At 35.4% G+C, this 19307-nt stretch overlaps 1 protein-coding gene across 1 annotated transcript; it reads left to right on the top strand.

The window, feature by feature from the left end:
* The first annotated feature begins 540 nt into the window (after nt 1-540).
* On the top strand, nt 541-18112 carry arl8ba (ADP-ribosylation factor-like 8Ba). Its single transcript, XM_073851824.1, has 7 exons — nt 541-747; nt 13797-13877; nt 13960-14033; nt 14130-14223; nt 14315-14382; nt 16977-17047; nt 17139-18112. The coding sequence occupies exons 1-7, from the start codon at nt 625-627 to the stop codon at nt 17186-17188; spliced, it is 561 nt and encodes a 186-aa protein (XP_073707925.1). The 5' UTR covers nt 541-624; the 3' UTR covers nt 17189-18112.
* Nucleotides 18113-19307: the final 1195 nt, after the last annotated feature.

Genomic DNA, 19307 nt, shown 5'->3' with positions numbered 1-19307 from the left:
GACAAAATGTTATTTTTTTTATTTTTTATTTAAAAGATACATTTAAATTATGTTTCAATGTTATTTATGTCAAATAATACTTAGCCTAGTTAATTGAGGTGTTTATTTGGCAGTTTTTGTTCCAGCTCATAAAATGTAAAGTTAACATACTTTTCCTTACGACTAAAGAAAGAAAGACATGCACATCTTGGATGACACGGGGTGAGGACATTATATGTACATTTTTGTTCTGAAAGGTGAACTACTCCTTTAATATTACTAAATGAATCGGAGTAACATGAACCAACAATGAATAGTTGTTTTTATCAGCTAACGTAAACAAAGATTAATAAATATTAAATACTCCAATATATAATTGTTAATTAACTAACGTTAACTTATGGCAACTTACTGTAAAATCTTACCCACAAAAAAACCCGTTGAGAGGAGTAATTTGTGTCTACATATGGTAGCCTGCGCAAGAGTGGCGCAGCGTCAACGTTTATGAACACACACTGAGTTCGCAAACGTTTCACAGTCATATGACAGCGGTCAGTTCCTCCCAAACACTACGTTACGATTCTAGTGGTGAAAAACATTGCAAACAACCTAAACCATCACAGACCTGTTTAATCTAGCATCAAAATGTTGGCACTCATTAACCGCCTCCTGGACTGGTTTAAGTCTCTCTTTTGGAAGGAAGAAATGGAGTTAACCCTCGTCGGGCTGCAGTATTCGGGGAAAACGACGTTTGTTAACGTAATCGCGGTGAGTGTTTGCGGTTAGCATGAGCTAGTTCAACAAATCCAAGAGACGAATGTCAGTCCAGTACACCAGGCAGTTAGCACACTTGCTTACAGATAATAGACAGTGGGGCTATATTAACATAAATTCACAGTTTATGACTGGTCAAAACCTACATAGGGGCCCTAATTTGACGTTTTGGGGAAAGCTAACCGGCTAACGTTAGCTCCTGGATGACCATCAATAATTTGATTGCGTAGTGGGTTGTTTGTTTTGATCTCAGTTGACAGTTTACTAAAAACATATTGCAAAATAATCTCCATTTATCACGGATGCTACGAACTACCTGTTATAACATCATCTTATTTTAATCCTGGACCGATTTTGTTTCCATGATCTGAGCTCTAGAGAGAAATTAACCTTATGTAAACAAACTGGATGTATTAGTTGTGTTATGTATACTTAAAGAGTGTTATTTTAATCATAATTCATGCAGAAATAATTGGGGTTACGTATTCCTATCCCATGCGTGTGAGTTTACAACCCAACCCAGTGTGATATGTTCAAGTTTCACTTAGTCATTTTACTAATTGTTCACAAAGAACTCAACAACAATGAAATATGATATGTGAACTTCCAAATGTGCAGGTTTACTAGAAAAAACAAGTTAATTTACATACTGTTGTGCCACCATGTTGGCGTCACATGATCAACCATGCAGTTAATACAGTTGCTACTACTACTAAAAATAAGAAAAAATAAAACAACCATTATAGATGCGCCATGTAAACAGTTGTCCTGCAAAGAGTCATATCTTTCTAGTGATGGTACTTGGTAGCAGCCATAGCCACATAAAATTACCAACAATGGGAGAAAATAACAAACAAAAAAGCAGTCATTTGTAAACAAACTAAATGCATTCATGCCAAAAGTCATTTGTATAAAGTCTCAAACCTCTGGTACTATAAGAACAAATAAGAGCCAGATAAACTTTAACAAAAATGTGCACCTTTATAGAAGAATGAGATTAACCAACTAACCATATTTCAGATTATGAAACAGAGTCTGAACCGGATTTCAAGCTCAAATATCCTGCTGTTTTTTCTTTGAGCTTGTTTTTGTTGTTGGGAAACTGGATAGGTGATCTAGGAAGCACATGCGTCATCTAGCATTTTATCTTCTTCACAACATCTGTATTCATCATGCAGGTATCATCAATCAAAATCAAAAGTGAGTCACTTATTAAACTCATGCACATATACCAGCAAGACAATGACTTGATATTTGTTCTGCATAGGCCTGCATGTGACTAATACATTCCTAATTATATATACCATTCCTTGGCATTGCATTGAGTTATGTTATTGGTGCAACAAGTGCCCTGAAACTGACTGGGCCACATTTGGAGGCCAAAAGAAAAAGTATATAATCTCACGTGCTCAAGCATGTTGGACTTGTTCTGCAAGATCATTACTAACACTGATCCTAATCCGATCTAAAGACAGAGCAGTGTACAAAAGCAATTATTGTACATAGAAAATACAGTCCAAACTGGTCAGGTAGTTAAAGGTTTAGTGTAAGTAGTGTAAAAAAGCATTCTTAAATGGTGACTTTGATCTGTCTTTAATCTGTTTCCCTTGAATGTAGATCCAGACTTAGTTTTTATCCTTTAAGTGAAGTTGAAGAATTGCAGTACTTTGTTTTTGGTGCATTTAAAGGCATTTACAGTATGTTTGGGTGCCGGTCTAAATCATGTTTTAAATGCGTGGTGTGGTGTAAGGGTCATTCAACCTCATTTTTATTGTCTTAATGATAGTATAGATAATGCTTTTTGGGTGATCCAGTTTTACTCTATTACTACAAGTTTTATTTGAATCAATGTTAAAAACAGTTGTACTGCTTAATATTTTGTGGAAACATTGATCATTTTGTTTCAGGATTCTTTGATAAATAGATTCAAAAGAACAGCATTTATTTAAAATAAAATATTTTTGGCAATATGTGTGTGTGTGTGTGTGTGTGTGTGTGTGTGTGTGTGTGTGTGTGTGTGTGTGTGTGTTTGTGTGAATTTAGACAATGTGGGAGTTTCTGGCATTAGTCACAAGACTCAGACGCATTTTAATGCGGTTCTTCCTGGTCGAGTGACGTTCCCATCATGTGATTTGCTGCATGAGTACACAATAAGATAATGTACCGGTCACAGTAGTTCAGTTACATTTCTTCTTTATCTGCCATGGTGGAAGGCTAGATACTACTGGGGGTTGAAATGTGTCTTTTAATGTGGTAAACTACTGAGAAAGCTTTTTTTTTTTAGATTTCAAATGTGTTGCTGAAAAGGCTTAGGTGTTCAGTGTTGCCTATACTTGTAGTTCTGTCTTCTGTAATCACTTCCCTTAAACTGTCGGAGAGCACGTGTGGACTTTCTTGAAAAAGTTGTCAGAATGTTCCTCTCCGAAAAGGTCTGATTGACCTTTTGAGGCAGAGTTCTTTGAAGCCCAAGATCTTCTGCATGCCTGGCATGCTTATGAATCATGAGTATGCTAAAGGGAAGTCTTAAAACCTGGAACCCCTTCATAAGCAGTGGTGTACATATCATGTGACTGACTACATGGATCAGATTCATCACCAAACTTTATGAGTTGGTCACATTAGCCCACTTTTTTGCGTTTTGTATCATGTAATATGCATTGGTTGGGAATATTCCAGTTCATGGAATTGATATTAAATGTTGAGTAGGATCAATTTAGCAAATGCAGAGTTCATATAGTAGAAGAATACATTTCAGAATATATTATTAAAATATCAAACTGCATTTTCTGATTCAAAGTTGAAATGTTACTAGACATGGAATAGCAGACAGAGGGACTTTCCCTTATCAAGGCAGACCACCTCAACTCTGAATCATCAAAGGAGATGCTCATGTGATTTAAACATGTTTCATGGTTTCTTTTTTATTTGTAGTAGTAACTATGAATTTCTGATTATGTAGTAACATATAATTAGGGCCCGAGCCCAAAAGGGCGAAGGCCCTATTGTTCTTCTAAGGATTCTTATTTTTAGGGCCCGAGCCCAAAAGGGCGAAGGCCCTATTGTTCTTCTAAGGATTCTTATTTGTTTTTTTTTTTTTTTTTTTTTTATTTTTATTTTTTTTCAACCGTTGGGGCACTTTTGGGGGCCTTAACATACTCAAAAACTCTTGAAAATTTGCACACACGTCGGAATCTGCCGTCGTCCGGACGCCACAGAGGCTGGGACCCGGGCGTGGTTCAGGGCCTCTACAGCGCCCCCTGGAACACAGTTTGAAAACTTGATGTACTGCGCACACATACTTGCGCGTATTGATATGAAACTCGGTACACATATAGAACTCATCGAGCTGAACAACTTTTGTACTCTATGTCATGGGCTCCACGCAACAGGAAGTGAGATATTTAGGGCTGTTTAAAAAGCGCATGCTCTGGAATTTAACGTACTCCTCCCAGGAATTCCATGGGATTGTCACCAAACTCGGTCAGCATGATCTCAAGACATTGGGGACGCTAAATTGCGAGGAGATTTTTGATATCTCGAACGGTTTGGCCGTGGCAAGGCGACAAAGTTATGGCGAGAAATGAGAAACAGGAAGTGTCTAATAACTGTTGCACACATTGCCTGATTCTGATGAAACTTCACCAGTTTGTTCGTTGTATGATGCCGATTCCATAAATGTGACTATTATGAGTCAAAGTTATAGCGCCACCAACTGGCAGCAGGAAACGTGTCATTTTCAAAATGCTTTGAAATCAGCCTCTTAATTTTACTCGATTTTCTTTAAACTTCATCAAAATCATGTCAAAACACGGCCGATAAGAATATGTAAAGGGGTCGATGATAAATGAAATGCTGTTGCCATGGCAACGTGTCAAACTTTAAAATTACATTCCTGTCTTTTCGAGGCAGATAACATGCTTAGAATTTCATGAAACTCAACACACACATCAATATTAATGATAGTTAGACACTGGCAAAAGGTCATAAATGGGCGTGGAGCAGGCACTCTATAGCGCCATCTTTTGACAAAAGTTGGGGGGTTAGTTTTTCCTACAGTCACCAAACTCTGTACTTATATTGTTCTCATCAATCTGGACAACTTTCTAAATCAAACTCATTAGCTAAGACCAACAGAAAGCCGGCTATTTTGATTTAAAGGTGGATTTTTTGAAAAATCAGGTAGTAAACAAATTCACACTACTCCTAAGAACAACCAGCTGTTCACACCAAACTTTTTTAACATGAAGAGAAGATTCTGAAGATGTTAAATTGCGAGCGGATTTTGGATATCTCGAACGGTGTTGACATGGTGATTTTTTAAAGATGTAGTAAAAAACATAACCCTAATTTTTTATATCTTTAAAGTGCAGCATCCAAACTCTTTAAAACTTTTTTCACACAGAGATCTAATCATTCTGAGCAAGTGCTGGAAATATAAATTTTATACAAGCTTCAATGAATTAAAGAAAATTAAAAAGATAACTCAGAAACCTGCTGTCACTCTGGTGAATGTCTCTACAGTATGTGTGTGCGTTCAGTCAGGCACAGAGAAGCTCATTATTGCAGGGGGGAGGGGTGAGAGGCAGAGAGGGTGACAGAGTAGAGAGCCATTCTACAGACCATCTTTGAACATAATGCACATACTGTATGTAGTGTAATTACATAAATATGTCTGATCTTTGAGAGTCTGATATTTTGAGAAAATATAAAGGGTCACTAAGTCTTTCATTGTTCGTATTTTGCAGTTGTTGTTTTTTATTTATTTTGTACTTAACTGTACCATGAACTTGTCCTATTCAGTCACATAGCAAAAGATTTAAAAAAATACAACTTTTTAGCATGATCAATTTATCTTCATTGATAGACAATATTTACATAGTGTTATTTATTGAATATAAAATAATAATAATAAAAAATTAAGACAAACTTTGACAACAAAACAAACGTTACTGTTATCTCTTCAAAACATCTGAAAACCATAATTTTAAGAACAGTTATAAATATATATATCACCCCGTTAAAATACTCAACTTGATTTTTAAAGATATTTTGAAAGAATGGAGCGTTTATAGAGCACTTTATTGTGTATTGCTGTACACCCACATGAACTGTGTTCATGTTCATGTTAATTCACAGTACATAAACTTTATATGAATACTTTTTCTTAGCTTAATATTAATTAACATTAATAAATGCTATTTATTTATTGGTCATGTTAACTGATATAGTTAATTTTAACAAATGAAACTGGATGGCAACATTTTATATTTTGTGTGTATGTGTCTGTGTGTTGATTTTAAAGTGTAACCCTTTTAATTCTGTAAACTTAAAATCCAAACTAGCAGATGGTTACTGTGAATGCATGTGCCAACTGGGCACCGTCTTCCTTATTGATTCTTAGTTATGACAACAATTGATTTTATACAAAAATATATCATACAAAAATTGTAAAGATAGGTAACAATGACATTTAAGCAGAAGTGGTGGATATAGAGGAAGCAATAATAACATTTTGCTATCATCATGAATTACATGTTCTTATTTGTAGCATACTGGTTCACAGTTGGCATCTATCTGAAGTCCTTGCATTGATTGCATTTAATTAAATCAACATTATATTTGGTCAGTCTGATCTTGAGGCCTTAGAGATGTTAAATTGTGAAGATCTTGAGTTTTCATTAAAGGGCATGTGCGGGGTGGCCTGACAAAGTTTGATGTTTCTGCATAGACATAGAAGTGGTTATAACTTAGCCTGAAAATGTCTGATCTGCCACAAAATTCACAGGTTTGGTAAGAGTCCTGGCCTGAAGACACCTAAAGACCAATATTCAGATATTATCATAGCACCACCTGTTGGCAGCAGGATATCTCATATATTTCACTAACTCAAACATACCAAGGTCAGTCTGCACCAAACTTCATATGTTTGATAATAGTGCTGGCCTGAACACATCTACATGCCAATAATCAGTTATAGGCATAGCGCCACCATCTGGCAGTGGCAAGTTTGGCACATTTAAATGACTTATGACATATTTTTTCTACATTTACTGTATTAAAAGCATACTGCCCACCGTTTGCTGATTTCCTGAAGCCACCGGTCGGCGGTGAGCCCAGGTGCGAGGGCCCGTTCATCGCTGCTCGCAGCTTTAATTTTTATTTTTTTTCAACCGTTGGGGCACTTTTGGGGGCCTTAACATACTCAAAAACTCTTGAAAATTTGCACACACGTCGGAATCTGCCGTCGTCCGGACGCCACAGAGGCTGGGACCCGGGCGTGGTTCAGGGCCTCTACAGCGCCCCCTGGAACACAGTTTGAAAACTTGATGTACTGCGCACACATACTTGCGCGTATTGATATGAAACTCCGTACACATATAGAACTCATCGAGCTGAACAACTTTTGTACTCTATGTCATGGGCTCCACGCAACAGGAAGTGAGATATTTAGGGCTGTTTAAAAAGCACATGCTCTGGAATTTAACGTACTCCTCCCAGGAATTCCATGGGATTGTCACCAAACTCGGTCAGCATGATCTCAAGACATTGGGGACGCTAAATTGCGAGGAGATTTTTGATATCTCGAACGGTTTGGCCGTGGCAAGGCGACAAAGTTATGGCGAGAAATGAGAAACAGGAAGTGTCTAATAACTGTTGCACACATTGCCTGATTCTGATGGAACTTCACCAGTTTGTTCCTTGTATGATGCCGATTCCATAAATGTGACTATTATGAGTCAAAGTTATAGCGCCACCAACTGGCAGCAGGAAACGTGTCATTTTCAAAATGCTTTGAAATCAGCCTCTTAATTTTACTTGATTTTCTTCAAACTTCATCAAAATAATGTCAAAACACGGCCGATGAGAATATGTAAAGGGGTTGATGATAAATCAAACACCGTTGCCATGGAAACGTGTCAAACTTTAAAATTTGATTCCTGTCTTTTCGAGGCAGATAACATGCTTAGAATTTCATGAAACTCAACACACGCATCAATATTAATGATAGTTAGACACTGGCAAAAGGTCATAAATGGGCGTGGAGCAGGCACTCTCTAGCGCCATCTTTTGACAAAAGTTGGGGGGTTAGTTTTTCCTACAGTCACGAAACTCTGTACATATATTGTTCTCATCAATCTGGACAACTTTCTAAATCAAACTCATTAGCTAAGACCAACAGGAAGCCGGCTATTTTGATTTGAATGTGGATTTTTGGAAAAATCAGGCTGTAAACAAATTCACACTCCTTCTAAGAAAAATAAGGTATTCACACCAAACTTTTTTAACATGAAGAGAAGATTCTGAAGATGTTAAATTGCGAGCGGATTTGGGATATCTTGAACGGTGTTGACGTGGTGATTTTTTAAAGATGTAGTAAAAAACATAACCGTAATTTTTTAATATCTTTAAAGTGCAGCATCCAAACTCTTTAAAACTTTTTTCACACAGAGATCTTATCATTCTGAGCAAGTGGTGTAAATATCAATTTTATACAAGCTTCTATGAATTAAAGAAAATTAAAAAAAGAAATTAGAAACCTGCTGTCACTCTGCCTGTGCCTGTCTGTGTTCAGTCACCATTGAGTCACTGAAGAGTGACTGAAGGGGGGAGGGGTGTAAGGGAGAGAGACCAGTGGAACATGCTGTTTTGCTTAAGACCATCTTTGAGGAAGATGCACATTGCTGTAGCGTAATCGACATAAATATGTCTGATATTTTGAGAAAATATAAAGGGTCATTAAATCTTTCATTGTTTGTATTTTGCAGTTGTTGTTTTTTATTTATTTTTACTGAACTGTACCATGAACTTGTCCTATTCAGTCACATAGCAAAAGATTAAGAAAAATACAACTTTTAAGCATGAGTGATTTATCTTCATTGTAGACAATATTTTCATAGTGTTATTTATTGAATATAAAATTATAATAATTAAAAATTTCAAGACAAACTTTGACAACAAAACAAACTTTGCTGTTATCTGTTCAAAACATCCGAAAACCATCATTTGAAGATCAGTTATATATATATCGCCCCATTAAAACACTCAACTTGATTTTTAAAGATATTTTGAAAGAATTAAGCGTTTATAGAGCACTTTATTGTGTATTGCTGTACACCCACATGAACTGTGTTCATGTTCATGTTAATTCACAGTACATAAACTAAAAAATACTAATTTACCTTTAAACAATATATGAATACTTTTTTTTTTAGCTTAATATTAATTAACATTAATAAATGCTATTTAATTATTGTTCATGTTAACTAATATAGTTAATGTTAACAAATGAAACTGGATGGCAACATTTTATATATTGTGTGTATGTGTCTCTGTGTTGATTTTAAAGTGTAACCCTTTCAATTCAGTAAACTTAAAATCCAAACTAGCAGAGGGTTACTGTGAATGCATTTGCCAACTGTGCACCGTTTTCCTAATTGATTCTTAGTTATGTAGCGCTTAAGAGTGATGTCTTATAACAGGAGTCACCAGCAAAGCAATATCCACATTCAAATTGTACAGATAGGTAACGATTTAAGCAGAAGTGGTGAATGTAATGCAAGCAATAATAACATTTTGTTATCATCATGAATTACATGTTCTTATCATCATCATCATCAGAATATAGGGAAAATGTTCACATTTGGTTCACAGTTGGCATTATCTGAAGTCCTTGCAGGGGATTAGGTTTATAGCAAACTCCTCCTAGACATTTAATGAAATCAACATTATATTTGGTCAGTCTGATCTAGAGGCCTTAGAGATGTTAAATTGTGAAGATCTTGAGTTTTCGTTATAGGGCGTGTCCGTGGCGGCCTGACAAAGTTTGATGTTTCGCCATGGACATAGGTGTAATAACTCAGCCATAAAATGTCTGATCTGCCTCAAACTTCACAGGTTTGGTAAGAGTCCTGGCCTGAAGACACCTAAAGGCCAATATTCAGATATTATCATAGCGCCACCTGTTGACACCAGGATATATCATATCTTTCACTAACTCAAACATACCAAGGTCAATCTGCACCAAACTTCATATGTTTGATAATAGTGCTGGCCTGAACACATCTACATGCCAATAATCATTTATAGGCATAGCGCCACCAGCTGCCAATGGGAAGTTTGGCACATTTAAATGACTTATGACATATTTCTCATATATTTACTGTATTAAAAGCATACTGCCCACCGTTTGCTGTTTTCCTAAAGCAACCGGTCGGCGGTGAGCCCGGGTGCGAGGGCCCGTTCATCGCTGCTCGCAGCTTTAATTATTGTTATTATTATTATTAGTGTTAATATTTTTAGTGATATATAAGACAGTAAGGTGTACTGTGACCTGTACAGATTTAGAAAAAATATTATAAATATTAGTTAATTTTGTGTTTTCATACTATACATACTTAGGGGCCCTATGAAATCTGTTTTATTTTCTTCCAATTTCTATAGATTTTTTTTTTTTCCAAATTCTGTTTTTTTTTTTTTCTGGATTCCATTTTTTTCTGTTTTCATTTTTCTAGACTCTGTTTTAATGGTTAAATTAAAGAATATGAATCAAAAAGCATGTCTAAATTTATTGAAATCATGAAACTTTCAATTTAACAGCGATTTTTTTAAAAAAGTTGAACAAAATGTTACATTTTGAAGGCTCTATAAAATAAGTTAATTTTTTTATTTTAACAATCAAACTTATCTAATTTAATTTGAAAAATAATAATTTTTAATTATTATTTTTTTTTTAGAAATACAGTGGTTTACATTTTTACTATTTCTGTCTAGGCTCTGTTTTATTGGTTAAATAAAAAAAAAATAATCAAAAAGCATGTCTAATTAATTAATAATTTTTATTTATTTATTAGTTATTTATTTTTTAGAAATGCAGTGTTATGTATTTACATTTTTACCATTTCTGTCACCGTTTCTTCAAGTCAAACCGAACTTTTATTTTGACGGGCTGCTGTGAAGACCTTCAAGTTTCTGTTTGCATATGATATGACAATAGTTTTTTATTTAAAGAAATGGTCAAATGCTCATGAAGTGACTCTCAAAGCAGTTCTAGAGATTTTGTTTATGTATATATGCTCATGTATTCGTATATTGAGGCGACACTTCAGTATGTGTGTAGTAAATTAAAATTGCCAACTGCACCATTCATTCACACAAACACAGAACATTTTGTGGCTTAATATTCACACTTTTACATTTTTTTTTTCAAATTCCGTGAAATTCCGCACTATACAGTACATTTCATTTTTATAACTGAATTCCATGATTCTGTCCACGTTTTTCGCATCACATATATCACAGGGTCCTACATACTGCAGCTGAATTTGTTTGATGTGTCATTTAATGAATTGCCGCCTCACAGCCTCCAGGGGAATAGCTTTTGCTGTCTTCACTCCACCATCTCTATATAGACTCTCGCTGTGTAATCATTTCAGCGCCTCAGGTGGAAATTGCATCTCCTGAGGTGACCATGTGTGAACTGATATCTCATTAATTGTTCAAATGGAGCAACAAGTGCAATTATGTTTTCCTCAGGGCACAGAGATGCAGGAGCTTCCACCCTGCCCTGTTTGCACCTGGTGCTCAAACAAACTCTGTCAGAATGTCTTGTTGACTTACCCAGCTCTGTCTGCATCTCTCCGAGTTATGATGGCTGATAGTATAAAGGAGCTAGTTATCTTTCTCCCTGCTGCCAGACAGTCCGAGATACTGTGCTGACTCAGTATCCCTTTGTTCACTATTAGTTGCAAGAGCCATTCAGCCAAAGATGTTGACAACGCAATCCTTAGTTATTTTTTGTATAGTGTACTGCAGGGCAACATGCATATCCTCTGTTATTTTTCACTTAGTAAACATGCCGTCAAGTACTTAAAATTTGCTGAGAAGAAAGATTCAGAACAGAATTCCTGGTCAAAACATGAACATTTGGCAAGTGCAGTTATTTCCATTGTCTTTTATTGCTTTAGTATGATACTTGCTGCAACTTCAAACAAATTGTTGCCACTTTGCCTCTGTCATGTGGAGGGTGCAAAACAAAATCAAACCCACAAAGCTTGTTTTGTGCACCTGCCATTTAAAAAAAAAACAAAAAAAAACTAAATATACTATTTGATAGCTTGTGAGAGTTGTGACCAAATTCTTATATCTCATTATGAGTAGTTTTATAGCACAGTATCAGTAAGCATTATGAAATTCTTGGCTAAAAATTAGGGATGCACTGAAATGAAAATTCTTGGCCGAAGCCAAACAAAAGTAAACACTGGGCCGAAGGCCGATTATCGAACACAGGTTTTTGTGTTTTTTCCCCATGTATTTTGCCAGTTTTTTCACCATTGCATAAATTAAATAGCCAAAATGTGATTTTTACAGTTTTGTCTTGCTTTACAGAAAAAAAAAAAAATCAATTACAAAACAACAATTTGAAAAATATTTACCTAACACTGAACATGTTTAACATTCTAGTAGACATTATAGCCCACCAACAAAGCACAGTTTAACTTAAAATTAATAAGTTAGTAAAATAATATCCTTTGGCCTTTTTAAGACCCCCTTCTTGAATCAGGCATGTGTTTTTTAATGTACAAATAAATGCAACATTGCTGAGCAAAGGAGAATGTTATAATAAATGTATTAATAAAGCTGTTGTAATGATTGTTATCATTATTCTTGTCTATTTTATTTTACAGAACAACAGTAAAATTACAATGCTAACATTTATGAATGTTGATTTTTATTTTGGCGGAAAAGATCTCAGTACTACTTTTTGCTGACAGCAGCAGATTTATGAATGATATTCCTTGCGCTTTGGACTTTGAACCCTGGCTAACCAGCTCCTGCAGCGCTGTCAGAATACATACAATTCATGCGTGTATTAGAAAATATAACGTTCTGTAGTTTATTTACTAATGGTTTAAGGCCATTATTTCAGTCATCATACAGTAACCAGCAACAACCACCCCTTTCTCTTTTCATCGAAGACATGCGATGCATTTCTAAACAGTCTCTCGCTGTCTGTGCTTTTAATGATTTTTGCATCTTTCTCGGACAGTTTTAAATGCTTTCACACTGCCGACATGTTTGCTGCGTTAGTGCGTGCCTCTATTTGATCACGTCACGTCACAAAAATTATTCAGCTGAAAATAGCAAAAAAAAAAAGCTCTTTTGATATTCGGACGAATAATTTCGGTTGCATCCCTACTAAAAATTCAATATTGGGTAAAGTTTTATTAACAGGCTGACGTAGATGAACACTATTATTATTAGCCAATGGAGGAAATTACATCTGCAGATATGACTATGCAGTCAAGAAATGAATGAGTGTGTCAGAATCCTTGGAGGTGGTCCTAATTTTTAGAAAGCTTTACCGGCAACAGCGTGACAAATACGGGAAAGTGTTTGTGGGGAGGGAATTTTCCCTAAATAAAGGTGGACCGCATCAAAACTCATTCATAACGGGAGAGGTGGTCTTGTGGTTTTGATGTGCAATTTGAATAGTCCTGGTTCATTAGTGGTTATTAAAGATGTGATTAATAGTACAAAAGATTAACTGGTAAAAGGGTGGACAGATTTCCTTTTGAGATTGAATGAGTTGTTTGAATAAACATGAGTAATGTAAGAACTTCTATTGTGACCGCAAAATTACACATCGATTACAAGCTCTCAGTTAAACAGTTAATGTTTGGTGTCGACTGCAAGTTTTTCTGTGCCATACTGGCACAAAGCCTTTACTTGGCAGAAGAGTTAACAGTGCCAATGACCTAAATTTGAGAATTTTGGTAGGTTTGGTACAGTAGATGGCAAGGCACCACGCAGAAATTTCCTTAGGCTGGCTTGAGGTACTTTCAATATGAATCATAGATCAAATATATGTTTCTGATGGGAGGCCCTTAAAAACCAAAGACTAAATGCCTACGCTTACAGCAACAGGAAAAGAAATTGGGCGTCAAAACCACAAAAAAACAAAACTATTTTAGATGATAAGGAAAGCTATTCACCACAAGTCCAACTCTGTGAGTTATCTCTTTTTCTTTTTTTTTCTCCCCCAGTCAGGCCAGTTCAGCGAAGACATGATTCCCACGGTCGGGTTCAACATGAGGAAGGTCACAAAAGGCAACGTCACCATCAAGGTTTGGTCCTAATGATTAATCATGGCTTCTTGGGATTCAGAAGAAATATAAGGTGCAAGATTAATTAAAACTTCCTGTGCAGATCTGGGATATAGGAGGTCAGCCGAGGTTCAGAAGCATGTGGGAGCGATACTGTCGTGGGGTGAATGCAATAGTGTAAGTATCTATCCATCCATCTTTTATGAGGGAAAGTATTCTCAGTTATGTAATATAATGTGCGTTCTTTCATTTATCTTTGAATTTCTCTCAAAGGTACATGGTGGACGCAGCAGACCGGGAGAAGGTTGAAGCTTCCAGAAACGAGCTGCACAATCTTCTAGACAAGCCACAGTTACAAGGCATCCCTGTAAGGCACTTGTCTGTCTTGTGTTTTTACAACGCATTACTGCTTAGACATCTTCATTGTGTCAGTTCTTATGAATGTCTTTGTGTTTTAGGTGTTGGTGCTCGGGAATAAGAGAGATCTACCTAATGCATTGGATGAGAAACAGCTAATTGAAAAAATGTAAGAAGCACAACACCACACATGCAGTAGATGTTTTATCCCTTTGTTTTGAATTAAAGTCAATATGGAGCACAAATACTTACATAAGTAGATTTATGGACGTGATCTACCTCAAATTTCAGTTTCATCTGATGTCATCTTGGTCACGTGGGTGGGGGAATCAATTGTTAAAGTGGTCATGAACTGCCTTTTTATTATTTTAGACTGTTTTCTGAGGTCTACTTATAATGCTATCAAGCTTTTTACATCAACAAACATAATTTAGAAGTAATATGCTATTTTCTGTCCTTGTTTTGACGCCACTCAAAACGCTCTGTTTAAATAGGCGTGGCGGATTGTAGAAATGGAAGTAAACACCCACTGCTATGATTGGCTAACAGTTGTGTCTGTTTGACAGCCTACATCCTTCTCAGATGGACACATAAATTCTTAGTACAGAGATCACATAATAAAAACAGTTACTCACACTTGTGGCACAGCATCGTCTTTTAGTTTCAGTCTTTCTGAAAATCCCGCCTTGTTTGTAAACAAATCTGTGGTAAATGAAGTGAACGTTGGGATCAGAAGGAAGGCAATATAAAAAGATAGCTTTATCACTTGATTTCTGAATTGACCTGCATTTTCTGCTCTCATTATTTAGACTACATGCATGAATTGGTGGGCGGGGCTAAACAGGCAGCGATGTAGAAGCAGGCGTTGATCTTTTGTGGAGGCATTGTTTAGCCACATGATTACGTCATAAAGCCAGGCAGACTGGCTTCAATATAAGTTGTTTTTATACTAATGAGAAAAGATGTTTTTGTAGTACAATGACCTCTTACATGTTAAAAGATGAAGGGAATTTTGGTTTATCAGTTCATGACCCTTTTAACCAATAGCTTTGTATACTAAGATCTCCCTAGCCAATGTGTGTAACTGTGGGCAAAATTGTGTTTTAATAACCGGTGCATTGAGTGCTACGATTTCTCCAATTCATATATTTACGATTGGACTCTGATAGTCTTTTACAGTATGATCACATTCTGCCAAATCATATGACGCTAATAAGATTACCTTGCCATTATATAAAACCTAATATAATTATAATAATTAGGAAATTGCATTACTGGCTCTGGTCATCTCAGTTTCTTTATTTTTATCTTCATTATAAAAAAAAAATGCTCTATTTGTAAAAATCAGTTTCAGTTCTCTCTGGAGTAAAATAATCATGCATTGTATTCACTCTTTTGTCACCATGTTTTTATGCCAGCGTCAGATTGAGGTTTCTTTCATATTTTCTATGAATTGTGTGAAAATAAGATGAGTCACAATGTCTAGAACAGATTTTAACCGTCTGTCTGGAAGAAATTGAAAGGTTGTGTGGTTTGGGGGTCTCAAGTTGTGAGAATTACTGCCATCTGTTGGCTAATTGTTGTATGTGCTTTATTTGCTCTTGTTGCAGGACTATGTTCACAGTTTATCCTGAAATACAGTTGAGGTTAAAAGTTTACACACCCCTTGCAGAATCTGTAAAATGTTAATTATTTGACCAAAATAAGAGGAATCATACAAAATGCATGTTGTTTTTTATTTTGTAGTGGTACTGACCTGAATAAGATATTTCACATAAAAGATGTTAACATACTGTATAGTTCCCAAGAGAAAATAATAGTCGGATTTATAAAAATTACCCTGTTCAAAAGTTTACACACGCTTCTTAATATTGTGTTGTTACCTGATTGATCCACAGCTGTGTTTTTTTTGTTTAGTGATAGTTGTTCATGATGTCCTGAACAGATAAACTGACTGCTGTTTTTCAGAAGAATCTTTCAGGTCCCACAAATTGTTTGGTTTTTTAGCTTTTTTGTGTATTTGAACCCTTTCCTAAAATGACTGTATGATTTATCTTTTCACATTGAGGACAACTGAGGGACTCATGCAACTATTACAGAAGGTTCAAACACTCACTGATGCTTTAGAAGGAAACACGATGCATTAAGAGCGAAGGGGTGAAAACTTTTTGAATTTGAAGATCAGGGTAAATTGAACTTAATTTGTATTCTGGGAAACATACAAGTGTCTTAGCTGTTGCTTCTGAAGGGCAGCACTAAATGGAAAAAATATGATATTTAGGCAAAGTAAGAAAAAATTTACACATCTTCATTCTGTCTTTTAAACCTTCTGTAATAGTTGCACATGAGTCCCTCAATTGTTCTCGGTGTGAAACGATGGATCTCAAAATCATACAGTCATTGTTGGAAAGGGTTCAAATACACAAAAAATGCTGAAAAACCAATGAGTTTGTGGGACATGAAGGATTTTTCTGAAGAACAGCAGGCAGTTTAACTGTTCAGGATAAACAAGGGACTCATGAACAACTATTACTAAAAAACCCCAGCTGTGGATCATTTAGGTAACAACAAAGTATTAGGAATCAAGTGTATGTAAAATTTTGAATGGGATTATTTAAATAACTTTTTGTAGCATTGTATGGTCCCTCTTTTGCAGATTCTGCAAGGTGCATGTAAACTTTTGACCTCAACTGGAACCAGTTAGCCTGAAATGAAGCCATATAAATTGTTTTATTTATTCTGTCTCATGTGCTATTTCTTTAGGAACTTGGCTGCTATTCAGGACCGGGAGATTTGCTGCTACTCTATTTCCTGCAAAGAGAAAGATAACATTGGTAAGTAATGTTCCGTGAGGAGGAGTTGCTATATGAAGTTGCTAATCTGCTTTACTTACATGGCATCTGTTATGTCCCCTGAACCTCACAGACATTACGCTTCAATGGCTAATCCAGCACTCAAAGTCAAGAAGAAGCTGAAAGTGTCTTCAGAGGGCCCAAGTTGATCCGCTGCCATGTTACTCTCACACCACATCCTGCTCACTTTGTGAAACTGTACAGATCTCCATACCGCCCCCTCACACTACCCTGCTCGTCTGTTCCCATAATTCTTCACAAGCTCCTCTTCCCAACTGCATCAGTTATGTCAAAGATACATCAGTCGCTAAAAGACGCTAGCCTGCAGAATGAGTTCCTCCACCTCTTACAGCCTGCTGTCAGATGAACATTACGGATTGGTGGTTTCGCAAATCCCAGCAGCTCCAGTGGTCTGCACTTGGGGTTTCCTGAACAAATCTATTTAAAAACTGAGAAGAATTCAAACTTTAATATCGTGTTCTGCCTTTCTCCTCCAGTCTGTCAGGTTATGCTCTTGAGAGCGTGTAATATCATTTAGACTGTTGCTTTTATTTCTTTCCTTTTCTTTTCCCCCCTCAAATCTGTAATATTTAAATATGAGGAGCAATCCAGTAAGTAAACAGTTCAACGGAAAAGTACAAATGATGATACAGAAAGATTTTTACAGAAGTGAGTGTAAGTTTATTTGAGAGGATGAATGTTTTGCTGGTTAAAGGTTTTCATTTAGCTCAATGATGTCTTTGCATCCTGTTCCTGAGCTGAGAGAGAGCGAGTAGGTGAAGTTAAAGTGCCTTGTGCAGTGTATCTGTCCCTCAAGATAAACAGTATACCGGGTGTGCCTGCCTGGAACTAGATTGGATAAAGACAGCTTACTTTGAACTGCAAGAACCGAAGGCATGCTTTTTAAGGTAGATTATTGTACTGTTGTCATTATCAGCTAAATATTTGTGAAAAGAGGCAAATGTTGGAAAACCCCACTATTATCAATGCACTTTTGTAAATATGATGAACCAATAAATAGATTGTCAACATGTAGGAGGAATCTTGCATTGTTGTGGCTGATTTTTATTTTTTTAACTCAAATTGTGGTGAATCAAGTATGTGAAGCTATACATATGTTATCTCATGTTTTCAAAGTTTTTTTTTTTTTGGTATTTCAAACAGCTACCGCTAATTAAAAGAACAAAATATTTGCTATTGCTATTTAAAATCAACCTACAGCCTACTTGTAACTATGGTTTTTGTGTACTTTATATGGTATATATCAGCATTTTATTGCAATGTTAACATCAACGTTATAATACTGCTTCTATTAAAAATGAATTGTAAATAAAACAAATTAAAAATGAGCAGAAATAAGATTTTTTTATTAATCAGAATATGACGTATTTTCACTATTAATTTTAATAACAAATTTATACTAATAAAACTTATCAAATTAAAAAAATCAAATAAATATACATATACACACAGTGCCATTCAAAAGTTTGGGATCAGTAAGATTTTTAATGTTTTTAAGTTTCTTATGCTCTTAAAATACAGAAAAAAAATTATTTTGTGAAATACTGCAATTTAAAATAAGAGTTTTCTATTTTAATATACTTTAAAATCTAACTTATTCCTGTGAAACAGAGCTGATTTTTTTTGCATCATTATTCCAGTCTTCATTGTCACATGATCCTTCAGAAATCATTCTAATATGCTGATTCATAATCAATGTAGGAAACAGTTGTGCTCCTTAATATTCTTTGGGACCTGTAACCTAACTTTTTTAGGATTCTTTAGTCAAAAAGAAAAATTAGAACAGTGTTTATTTAAAATAGACATTTTGAGTTACAATATACACTACTTTTAAAAAGTTTGGGGTCAGCATTTATTCTTTTTCTTTTATTATTTTAATACTTTTATTCAGCAAGGATGTGTTAAAAAGGTAAAACGTGATAGTAAAGACTTATATTGTGAGAGTTTATATTATGGAATAAATGCTGTTCTTCTTATATTCATCAAATAATCAAATAAAAAAGTATTACAGGTTCCTAAAATAAAAAAAAATAAAAAGCAGCTCAGCTGTTTTAACAATAATAAAACCGCATATTAGAATGATTTCTGAAGGATCATGTGACACTGGCTGATGAAAATTCAGCACTGCGTCACAGAAATAAATTTTTTTAAAGTATATTTAAATAGGAAACGAATATTAGAAATTGCAATAATATTTCATAATATTGTTTTATCTGTATTT

The sequence above is a fragment of the Garra rufa genome, chromosome 12, assembly GCF_049309525.1.
Source record: "Garra rufa chromosome 12, GarRuf1.0, whole genome shotgun sequence".
Taxonomy (NCBI): Eukaryota; Metazoa; Chordata; class Actinopteri; order Cypriniformes; family Cyprinidae; genus Garra; species Garra rufa.
Note: the sequence above shows the minus strand (reverse complement) of the source record. Positions and strands in the feature narration are given on the sequence as shown.

Coding starts and splice junctions, on each gene's coding strand:
- arl8ba (XM_073851824.1), top strand. CDS start 625: ATGTTGGCACTCATTAACCGCCTCCTGGACTGGTTTAAGTCTCTCTTT. Junction 14,224..14,314: donor CACAGTTACAAGGCATCCCT/GTAAGGCACTTG, acceptor TTTGTGTTTTAG/GTGTTGGTGCTCGGGAATAA. Junction 17,048..17,138: donor CAAAGAGAAAGATAACATTG/GTAAGTAATGTT, acceptor TGAACCTCACAG/ACATTACGCTTCAATGGCTA.